The 12,304-nt window shown below is 48.6% G+C and overlaps 1 protein-coding gene across 1 annotated transcript; it reads left to right on the top strand.

Annotated features, from left to right (window-relative positions):
* The first annotated feature begins 2,476 nt into the window (after window positions 1–2,476).
* On the top strand, window positions 2,477–8,956 carry LOC139835808 (uncharacterized). Its single transcript, XM_071825680.1, has 5 exons — window positions 2,477–2,631; window positions 2,714–2,931; window positions 3,001–3,238; window positions 3,396–3,481; window positions 8,791–8,956. The coding sequence occupies exons 1-5, from the start codon at window positions 2,563–2,565 to the stop codon at window positions 8,954–8,956; spliced, it is 777 nt and encodes a 258-aa protein (XP_071681781.1). The 5' UTR covers window positions 2,477–2,562.
* Window positions 8,957–12,304: the final 3,348 nt, after the last annotated feature.

The raw sequence follows: 12,304 nt of genomic DNA, 5'->3' as shown, positions 1-12,304 counted from the left end.
ACCTGCGCAATCTTGCTTGATCATGAAGTAATCGACGTAACCCTGGCGCCGTAGACAATCTTCATAATCATATCCTTGTTCATCCTAAACCGGCGCCGAAATTCCTTTGACGAATGAGTCGCGTCAAGCAACATTGCGCCGGCTTGACGATGATGGTTGTTGTTCCTCCTCTTACCTGGCTTTGAGCCATCGCGTCGAGGCACGACAAACAAAGGCTGGCGAACGCGGAGCAAACTCGTCAGAATCAACTGCTGCTGTTGCCGCCAGACAGCCTCAGCGTGGATGGGAGGTGGGGAAAACAGTGCGTCTGGCTGCCAGGTAGAGCCCACACGCGGTTTCTGACTTGCTGCGAGGCGTCGGCGCGCCTCATCCGCGCACTCTACGGAGGGGCCGGCACGGGTTGCCGGCTCTTGTATTTAGCTCGAAAACTAGCCAACCCTTTTTAGGACGCGTTGGTGTAAACCCAAAATCACGTCGGCCCCCAAAACAATATCGGGACTGCTACAAAATGGTACGGTGGAGATGGTCTAACTGTCGGTGTTTCACCTGCTAAAGTTGGTTTATCATCGTTGCTTTGGCGCCTTTCGACGGCGATTTACACAAAAATAACCCAAAAGTGAAAGAAAAGCACATAATGACCCTCCGGCGAAACTATTTCACCAATCTAACCCTTTTGTGTGGCGCCCCCCACACGGGCGCCACACATGCCCATGTGGCTCCCCTCCTGCCGGCGCCACTGACCCAGCCGACGTGGCCCCCTCGCCGCTGAGCTGGTGCGCCCATCCGACGTGGCAGCATGTGTGGCGCCCCTCCCAACGGCTCCACACATGCACTTGTAATCCCCCAAAACATACTGTGAGACAATTCCTCTGGGACTTAGCCGTTTTGCGAGGCTCGATGTGTGGCGCCGATGCCACGGGCGCCACACTAGCCTGTGTGGCGCCGATGCCACGGGCGCCACACATCCACTTAAGTGTGGCGCCCGCGCCCAGCCCGACCCTTCTTTCTTCTTTCTCTTCCTCTCTCCTTCTCCTCCCCAACCGCCGCCGCCGCACGCCTCCCCTTCGGCCCCCCCACCAAATCAACCAAGGAATCATCAGATCTATCCGGCCAACTCCTTCCTCCTCCATTCCTCAAGGTATTCCCCTTCGATTCCCTCCGATTCATCCAATAGTGTTGGTGGATTTGGTAGATTTGGGTATGAACCCTAGATTTGGTAGATTTCTTGGATTTGGATATGTAGAAATTTATGTTGGTGGAATCTACATTGTAGTATATGTGTTTGAACCAAAGATTTGTTGGAACCCTAGATATGAAATTTTACATGTATGTGTTGAAATCCTATGTATGTATGTGTTGAAATGTTGGTTGTGTTTGAACCAAAGATGTTTGAAATGGCTATGTATGTGTTGAAATGGGTATGTATGTGTTGAATGTGTATGTGTAGGAACCCTAGATATGTTAGTGGATTTGGATATGAACCCTAGATTTGTTCAAATTCTATGTATGTATGTGTTGAAATGTCTAATATTTGCCTAGCAAATGCATTCAAATGTGTTACATATGCCTAGTATTCTTGATGGAATAACTCATATTTGTTAGGAATGTATGTGTGATGGCTTATTTGGATATATTCTCATGTATGTGTTGCTCATATTTGGTATGAATGGCTCATAATATGTTGTATGTGTTGCTCATACATGTAGGATGGTGTGGCTTCTGGATGAAGAGTACGACAGGGTGCACCGGGCTGTTCATATGACGGAGAAGGGAACGGATCTTCAACCTTTGAAGATTCGTTACCATGGCACAGCGGATATACCGTATGACGAGAGGTACACGGAGTTCATCCGGCCTACCGGTCTTCTCCCGTTCATATCCCTTGTAAGCCGTGGGGGGCCACTCATGAACCCCTCGGCACTCACCGCCCTTGTCGACCGGTGGAGGCCGGAGACTCAAACCTTCCACTTGAGGGCCGGCGAGATGGCCCCTACTCTCCAGGATGTTTCCATGATCCTTGGACTACCTATTCAGGGCGAGCCACTGTGTATGAACACAGCTTCTGATGGGTGGCGCGAGCAGATGCAGGTGCTTATTGGCATGGCTCCTCCGCTGCCAACAGAACCAAAGAAGAGAGCTCCCGCCGGCGCGTCTTTCGAATGGATCAGGACTAACTTTGGAGAATGCCCGGAAGAGGCCGACGAGGACACTCGGAGGACGTACGCCCGCGTGTACTTATGGTACATGATTTCGAGGACTCTCTTTCCTGACAGTGGGGGGAAGCTGGCCCATTGGTGTTGGCTGAAGGCGCTTACGGTGTTGGATAACCAAATGTGCTAGACAAAGTACTAACCAAATGTCTTATGTGCGTAGTTGGACGAATCTTGTCGCAGGTCTGGGAGCGGCGGTATTGGTGGATGCATGCTCCTACTTTCCGTATGGAGCTGGGACCGCCTATCAGTTAGGTGGCCTAGGGTACTCAACGAGAGGCCATGGCCTCATTACCCTCACTTTCCTGATCGGGAGCCCACTTGGGCATACCTTTGGGACAATGTCTCGGAGATGTCGGGCGATCCAAAGATCATGTACATGCAGTACACTGCGGAGTTGGACACTCTTACCGCTGAGCAGGTAACCGATCACTCTTTTGCAATCCTAGTTTTCATTGATTCTACTGGCATGTTCTAAATTCTGAGATATTTGTATGCTGCAGGTGGAATGGGAGCCATATGGTAGCTACTACCGTATTGGCGCGTCGATGACTGACCTCAACCACAAGTGCACGGAGGAGGCGCGGTTCTGGCGTATGCGCTGCCCACTCATATGCATGTGGCTTGTTGAACACCACCAGCCGCAAAGAGTGATGAGACAGTTTGGGCTGTATCAGGAGTGCCCACCAGTGTGGCAAGACACGGACAAGGCGCTTCATAGGTAAATTTCTGGAATCATGCGATGGAAGATTCTTGATAGAGGTACAAACTAACTTGTTGATTCTTGCAGGCTTGATAGGCAGCGGCAGAGGAAGATCACAAATTGGCCAGTCCATCATAGCGGCCACATCGCAGCGTTCCAACAGTGTTTGGAAGCGGCACGGAATGCTGGCCCTGAGCAGATTGTGCCTCACAACTTGGCCGCTTTCAACAACTACCTCGAGTGGTTCCATGAGAACACGCGTATCGAGTTAGTTAAGCACGCGTATCCTGAGGAGATCTTGGACGACCCCATCCAGTTCGATGAGGTTGGGCAAAGCCAAAGACGACACCTTTGCTCGCAGAGGGAGATCGACTTCTATTGCTTCCGAGCTGAACTTCGTGGTATTCTATTCTCTCACTAACTAGTACATCATCTACATTGCCATGTGGTCGCTTCAATTGTGTATGCTATGTTTGTCACAGCGGAAGGAGATCGAAAAAACAGCTGAGGAGTGCGAGGTTATCTGGGAGCAGAGCGGGACAGATGACAAGCCTGTCGGACCGTTGCGGTATTTCATTAAGGTATGATCACCAACTTTGAATGTACGCTACTATGATGTGGTGGATTTGTAACCATGAACGGGATGACGCAGAACACTGCACGAAAGATGCGGCAGTTAGCCAGCTTGCTAGGTTGCCGGGAAGCCAAAATCGCTACATCTTCCTCTTCAGAAGAGCGGGAGGTATGGACTATTTTGTTGTTGTCAAACATGTTCTTACTAATTTCAACTTTGTAATCTCATGTGTTCGTGTTTGTGAAGATTCCTGAGGACGAGCTAATTCTGAGTCAAGCCATACTTCCAAAGCGTACCTCGAAGCAAGCCCCACGGTCAGCTTACCGGTTGAAGCCAAGGGGCAAGGGTCCAAACCGGTACACTCCGGAAGATTATGTCAACCGAGGAAAGAAGGTTGTCACTGAGGAGGATGAGGGGCCGCGGCGGAGATCAGCTTTGTCGAGGATGAGGAACGACGAGCCGTTCTCTTCAGAGGAGGAGGAGGAGGAGCAGCAGGAGGAGCAGGAGCAGCAGCAGCAGCAGCAGCAGGAGCAGCCACGGCAGCGGACGAAGAGGATGGCCATCCGGAAGCAGCCCGCGAGGACGGCACGTCGAGGACGCTACTAGGATGTGCTACGTGTTGTTGTGAACTCTATATTCATAAGTATCGATTTGTGAACCCTATGTCATTTCGAACCATGGTGTGTAATGCTACTTGTTGTTTGAATCTACGTGCTACAATGTGACCTATGAAGTGTTATATGTGTATGTCATGAAATTGCTACTTGTTGTGTCCAATGTTGTACTCGTAACTGTTGGAGTCTGGTAGGAGTTTTCATGTTTTTAACACAAGTCAATGTGTGGCGCCCTGCACACTGGCGCCACACTGCACTGTGTGGCGCCCATGGCATCGGCGCCACACATGCCAACTTATATCAAGTATTGGGTCGAAAACATCCAGGGGCTCCGGACGATAAGTCCTTAGCCGTTTTCGCGAGCCTCTATGTGTGGCGCCCGTGGCATCGGCGCCACACATCGAGCCTCGCAAAACGGCTAAATCCCAGAGGAATTGTCTCACAGTATGTTTTGGGGGATTACAAGTGCATGTGTGGCGCCGTTGGGAGGGGCGCCACACATGCTGCCACGTCGGATGGGCGCACCAGCTCAGCGGCGAGGGGGCCACGTCGGCTGGGTCAGTGGCGCCGGCAGGAGGGGAGCCACATGGGCATGTGTGGCGCCCGTGGGAGGGGCGCCACACAAAAGGGTTAGATTGGTGAAATAGTTTTGCCGGAGAGTCATTCTGTGCTTTTCTTTCACTTTTGGATTATTTCCACTGTTCAAAAACTAGGCCGATTCAGCGATTACTAGGCCGATTAATCGTTACAAGGGGCCCGACCGTGACGATTACCATTAATCTCTTGTGTTAATCCTTTAGCCCGATTAATCGTACCGAAAGTCCGATTAATAGGTATGTTCCCGATTAATTCTGCACTTGGTCAAAAAAGTTATAAACTTTTCAATGCATATAGCTAGTACAGGTGCTACTCCTCCCCAATAAAGTAGGTTTTGCAAAGCTCCTGCTTGATTGCAGCCTCCAACAGCTCGAATTCCGCGGTTGCCAACTAGTTCCTTGCCCTCCCATACCAGTTACTCTCAGTTGCCTAGATACAGGAGCTCGACCACCTTGAGTAGCTCGTGCACGAGCTCAAGGGCGCCTTCGATAGGTTAGGTGGTTGAGGTGTAAGAGGGGTCGTACCCTAGCTAGGTAGGTGGTGGGAGAAGATAAACTTCAGAGGTGAGAGGATAAGAAGTGGAAGGAAGAAACGCGGCTTCGACTAGTGGAACCTGATTCGCTCGTGACCTTGAAGATTAGATCACAGAGGAGAAGCATACATGTTTTCCTGGGATTTTAGGATCTAGAGAAGTAGGGCCAGACATTTAGAGGCTCATATACTATTATTTTTCTTATATAAACTGTTTTTACGTGCTAATTTGTGTAGGTTACACCAATTAATAGCCGACCGATTAAATCAGTTAATCGTTCGAATTCCGATTAATCGCTACTCCCAGGCCGGCCGAGCAGTTAACGATTACCGATTTCCTTACCATTGATTATTTCTGTGTAAATCGCCCCTTTCGACAGGTTATACTCCGTTTGGCTATAGGGTAGGCTGGTGGTAGCTAGCGTGCGCCAATCACACACACACATGATGGGAGTATAGTAGGAGTAGCTTGGCATAGGAGCGCGTGGACTATGTGCATTGTTAAAACAGGGGACGGCTACGAACAAACAATGCTAACCTACGTAACAGTCCAATTTGCAATGATTCAAATTGAGAGTTGAGACGCCGTTTAGAGCATCTCCAGTCCCGTCCCCCAAAGCGTCCCCCAAAGCGATTTGGGGCGCGCCGGACAGAAAATGCGTTCCAGCTGCGTCCCTCAAAGCCCTTTTTTTGTCCAGCGTGCCCCTATTCGGTATCCGGCGCCCCGAGCCCGTCCCCGTCCCACATGGGACGCACCGGGGACGCCGGACACAACGAAAAGCGAGACGGGGAGTGGCGGGGCCGACTCGTCAGCGGCACAATAAATTTTTAACCTAACCGTCGCCTACCTCGCGACGAAAGTTATTGGCGGTGCAGTTCCCGCAGCGACGCAGCGACGGTGCAGTTCCCGCAGCGACGCAGCGACGCGTCCCGTCGCGCCTAGCTCTGCGTGTCGGCGTTAATGCGCGCTACCGCTCCCCGCCTCCCTCCGGCCTATAAAAGGGCCGCCTCTCATCGTCCCTCTCACACACAAACCCTAGCGCCTCTCTCCCAAACCCTAGCCGCCACCATCTCAACAAGACTCGACGCTATGTCCGGCAGAGGCGGAGGCCGACCTCGCGGCCGTGGTCATGGTCGTGGTCGTGGCCGCGGCAGAGCTGAACGCTCGCCGTCGCCTTCCACGCCGCCGGCTTCATCATCGTCGGAGATGGACGTGGAGCCGGACGTGCGGTTCGAGTTCGTCCTCGTCCTCAAGGGCGACCCGCGCGGCATCCAGAGGCTGCCGGACTCCTTCGCCGACTACGTCGCCGGCGACGATCGCCCGCGCACGATGCATCTGCGGGAGGCTGCGTGCGGCTACTACCGGTGGATCGTCGACGTGATCTACGACGCGCGCGGCAAGATGTACCTCAACATCGGCTGGGAGAAGTTCGCGCGGCACCACAGCCTCCAAGCCGGCTTCATCCTCCTGTTCTCCTACTTCGGCGACAGGGACATGAGCGTCAAGGTCTTCGACGAGACGCGGTGCCGCCGGGACTACTACGGCGACAGCACCGACGAGGAGGACGACTGAGTGTTCTTTCTTCGCAGCGAACACGTGCACTGAGGTTTCTGTCTGTTCGCCCCATCGGTAGAACCAACAAGGGCACCATCCTCCCGCTGGATTTTCCAGTTTAGGTGACTGGGTGTGCCCTCGAGTGTTCTTTCTTAGCAGCGAACACAGGAAACCTTCGATGCACGACCTAGTTAGGTTTAGTTTCTTTGCAAAATTTTATATTTGTGTCCACGACGGTTCAAACTATGTATTAGTTTGTGGAAAACCACGTTCCCAATTATGTTTTCGTGTAAACCACGTTCCAAATTATGTATTAGTTTGTGGAAATTGAAATAAAAAAGCCAAAAAAAAGTAATTTAAATGTTTGAGGGCGGCGTTTGGGGGACGCGGCTGGGGAGCGACGTCCCCCAAAGACGGCACGAACAAAACACGTCCCCCAAACGCTCAATCCGGCGCGGTTTGGGGGACGTTTTGGGGGACGCGACTGGAGATGTTCTTACAACATTCAAAGGCGCCAATTATTCAGTCAAGCGCCGATATAACAGGTGCACTAATCCATGAAGCTGAGTCTGGCCACCTGCGAGCTCCTACAGCCCACAGGCCAAGAATATTCATGGCGGTCACGAGGAGTGGCGTCCCTGGTTCTGTGACTTCTGTCTTTCAAAGGAAAATCAAGTGTTGCAGAATCCGGGAGGCGACAGATGTTACCGCCGGCCAGCTTTTCCTCCCGTGGGCTGATGGCAGCAGAGGTGCCCCTCGCCGCTGCCGTTGGGCTACGATCCGGCTTCCAGCGGGCTGCCACAAAGACCATTTGTGATTAAGAACGGCTCTGGCCTTTTTTAATTCACAGGGTTGGTATAAGAATTTTGTAGGATTTATATTCTATAGAAATATTTTCTATACTAGTTGTCCGATGAACATATGCTATAAAAACTAATTCTATAGAAATCTTGTAGTGCGAATTCTATAGGAATAAACCATTATGTTCTACCTCATGGGAAAATTCTTTTGGCACAATTAAACACACTTATCTTTCTATAGGATTTAGCTAGTCATGACATCCCAATCCTATGTTTTTCTTATTCCCTATGTTTTTCTCATTCCTATGATTTTCCTATCCTATGAATCTAAAGAGCCCTCAGTTTTTTCGCTCTTGCTTCACTTAAACAATATACTCCTCTCACAGTTCATCAAACCAAAAAATAGAGATAATGATTGATGTGGGTATTACCTTTCTTTGGGTACTCGACATTGCCCTACCTACTCTGGCCCAACAAAGGGCTCATCTAGAGTTGTCGGTGAATAGATGGAAGGAGACGATTTTTTGAAGTGCAAGGCAATGAGGCATTTAAATATGGAAAGATTAGATAGAATTCCTCTGTATTGTAACTGAATTCGGGCAGGACTCTCGGGACCTGGCCTCCTATATAAATGCCAGGAGAGGAGAGGACTTCCAGATCTCTCTCTCTCTCTCTCAATTACTCACGCATACACCAAACCCTAGCCACCTTACCTCTCAGCGACAGCACCATCACACAGTTCTTCGGCTGCCCCATTGTAATCAATTTCAACCGTAATCAAGATCAGATAAGCCGGACGTAAGGGTATACCTCTACGAGGGCTCCGAACCTGGGTAAATCTCGCCTCCCGCTTGTCTGGTATCCGATGTCTCGTGCTAACATGCAGGTTCCGCTAACCCTAAACCCCTCATGGTGGGCATTTTCGAAGAGCCACCTCGTCAATGACCCATAATTTGATTTTGTTAGTACGAAACTCATAAATGAAATAAAATTACAAGAGTGAAAAAAATTAAGAAGAAAAAACAAATAAGACAAGGTGGAGGAAAAGGGCATCTGTACGGGAGACCCGCAAATGGACAAATGGTGTCTGAGTCTGTCCACATGGGCAATTGTGAGGTCCAACGGTGACCTATAGGCTCTTTGTCTGCGTGGGCCCTCCGGTCAGCCACTATTCCCTATTCACTCACCCAATCGCCACCCTCGCAGGCGTCGTGCCCTAGGTCAATCCGTGGAGGCCAGACGCCCCTTCCCCCTCGCCTTGACTATCGTTGTGTATGGAGCTCCCGCCGCGATGGCAACAACTCCTCACACCATGTCCACGGCTCATGCCGCCATCACGGTTACGCTCGCGCCCATGTTCGCCCACAAATGACCGTTGTGCTGATGATTGTGGAAACAATCATCTTTATACGTGTTTAAATCGTATATTAAGTCAACCAATTGATGAATTATCTCTCTAGCCTGCTATTAATGACTAATTATTGCAAAGATATGCAAATCCTTGTTTTAAATTGTGTGGTACAGGAAATCACGTTTTATGACAAAATCTGGAGCAAAAAGGGAAGAATAATGGGTTGCCAATACCAACAACTCAACTAGGGTTGAAGAGACGCATCAAGTAATGTTAAGGAGCATCTGTATGGGCGGGGCTCGTTCGTACCGTATGCCCGTACCACATCACACCGCCCTCATCTGTTCAAACAGAGCAACTTTCGTAAAAGCACCTATATTTTGAAACTCCAGCCGCATAGAGAGCCTCCATTCTCAGATTACATCAAAAACACACCCTGAGGAAGATCCACCGCTTCACCTCCACCACTGTTAAGCATATCCATCCCCATCACATCTCATATTCATCGACATAGCTTGTGTAAGTGGGATCTCCCCGCGATTGGCGGTCTTGTAAGAATATTTGGTATGGATCGAAGAAATTCTACAATGTTTTTTCTTTCATTGATATTGTTATTATGAGTGAGTAGTCCTTACGGGTTGCGGGTTGAGGATTAGCATCGCTGCAACTATATGCATTTAATTATATGAGGATATTGTGTGGTGATTCATAGGGGATTTGTATTTGTATCGTTGTCTCTTACCTCAATCTGAGGACTTGTCAAGTACCCAAAACCCCGAGGATTGATCAAGGTTTGAGGTGAGATGTGTGGTCAACGGTGTCTAAGCAAGAAACCCATCGATAACATGGGGAGTACGGTATTCGTTTAGTGATCCACTTGAAAATAACATCAACATCATCTATAATAATGCTTTGATCCGTATTTTGCTTATTAATCATTTCTAGTTCCGTGTTTCGTGGTGTTTCGTGGTGTTTCGTGGTGCATCGTCTGGACCAATAGACTATATACTATGCATGTGGCTCACTAGAGCTACAATATTTACGGATGTGCTTCCCACAAATAACAAGACCACTCGGAAAATTGCTCCACATCTGCAAAAACCTGAATAATGGCACCTAAATTATACTAATACCCAAGAACCCTAAATTAACTTACACATGCACTACTTGTAAAGTTGCCCCCCTAAGATTTCACTACATTTACACACATGCTTGTGAAGACTGAGAACACATGTACCCTAAAAACCTGAAGTATAATGCACGAAGCAACATATAGTATCTTGTAACTAACTAGTTCATCACCAACAAGGAGATACGTAGTGACAAACATTTCTACCAGAAGAAGCACCAACAAGCAAGCATCATATAACCATACTGTTCCAGTCTGTAACAAATAATGAACCTACAACTGCAAGACGAAGTAGAACATTGACACCTAAAAACAAGTGGCAAAGTGAATCGGGCAAAAAAGGCGCAAATCCAATGGCAAATCCCCAAACAAAGGACAACTAGAATCAAGCATGTACAAACAAAATGACGGGTTAGTTCATCCGTCCCATCCTACTTGAAATCCACCGGAAAAAGTGAGCCAAAAATGAACAAAATTCAAGTGGCAAAGCGAAACCCCCAAACCGGCGTGGCAATCAAAGGGAGTATGTAATGCTATACAGGTATTTGGACAAAATTCGTTGGCTAGATCACCCTATAACAAGATTGAAGACCGTAATCTGTGAGAAATTCGCGGCCAAACCACACAAATCCGAGGGGGAACACGAATCACCAGGAATAGCGCGCTAATCAAGCAGTTATATCAAGCTCCACACCTATTTCCACCATAATAACGGACTAATTATTCGGGAACCGCCATTAAACAAGGAACCACACTACAAAAGGCATACGGTTCAAACTACATGACATGGAGGAGGATATGGGATAAGCGATGGATGCATCTGCCGAACACGTGGGTCGGATAGCGGCACATATTAACGCCAACAATGAGCGGTCCTGATCGGAGCAAAGCGGAGATGACATAGGGGAGATGTAAAGGAGGAGGGAGGAGTTGTCGGTGGAGACAGAACGCAGAGACAGAGGAGGAGAAATGCAACGGCACCGCAAGGAGAGAGAGGATGAGTGGTGCGGACACAAGTGGGACAAGGGGTGGGGTGGGGCACGACGACACATGGTCGCGGGGGAGGAAGTCGAGGAGTTGACTGGTCAGAACATACCCGGGTCGTTGAAACCAAATTGAACGGCAATGGTTAGTCTGATAGTTGTAAACCTAGATTTGCAGTAAATAAAATTTCTAGAGATTTAACTTAGGTGTTTTTTTACGTGCCACTGCCACCCGTGTAATGCTTTACGAAAACCGCACCTGCTGCAATGTACAGGCATACACAAATCCGAGGGGGCACGAACCACCAGGATGAGTGCGTAAATCAAGCAGTTATATAAAGCTCCACACCTATTTCTACCATAATCACGGACTAATTATTTTGGACTCAACATGAAACAAGGAACCACACTACAAAAGGCATACAATTAAAAAACTATATGACATGATGAGAAGGGATACGCGATGAATACCTCCTCCGAACGCGTGGGTCGGATAGCGCACATATTAGCACCGACAACGAGCAGCCCTGACCGAAGTAAAGCAGAGACGACATACGAGATGTAAAGGAGGAAGGAGGAGTTGTAGGTGGAGGCAGAACAGAGAGACAAAAGAGGAGAAATGCAACGGCACCCGGAGGAGAGAGGAAGAGTGGTGGGCCGAGTAATTGATTAGTCAGAACATATTCGGATTGTTGAAACCAAATCAAACGGCAATCGTTAGTACACCACCATAAAAATACGTTTTTTCAGACCATTGTAAACCTATGTTTGTTGTAAATAAAATTTCTAAAGATTTGTCGAAGCAATAGGAAATTCAATTCATCCCCGGGGTGCATATGCTCCCTCTGCCACAAAAACATATTTCGGAGTGTCGAAAATTTTTGATAATTTTTTTACATGTATTTGTGGTCTATGTAAATTTATTTTTGTCTTGTCAAAAGTCTTATTGTCAGCACCGAATTTTATCTTTTTACACATGACACAACAATTTAATTTTTCATTTTCTGGCGCATGTACATCAAATTTGTTGACATTTCAAAATATATTTAAAATGCGTTTCAAATTGAAGGGAGCATATGCTGCTCCCGTGAGCCAAAACACCGCTCCTGCAAAAACCGCACCTGCAAAAACCGCACCTGGTGCAGTGTACACGGATACTACACCTGTGGTACGCGCGCGCACGCACGCATACTCCTTGCTAGTTTTGACTACTTATTAATGGCAGACCGAGGGCCAGACAAAGTACAGCTGCAAAAA

This window comes from Lolium perenne, chromosome 2 (assembly GCF_019359855.2).
Source record: "Lolium perenne isolate Kyuss_39 chromosome 2, Kyuss_2.0, whole genome shotgun sequence".
Lineage (NCBI taxonomy): Eukaryota > Viridiplantae > Streptophyta > Magnoliopsida > Poales > Poaceae > Lolium > Lolium perenne.
This window is presented reverse-complemented; position numbering and strand designations above follow the sequence as displayed.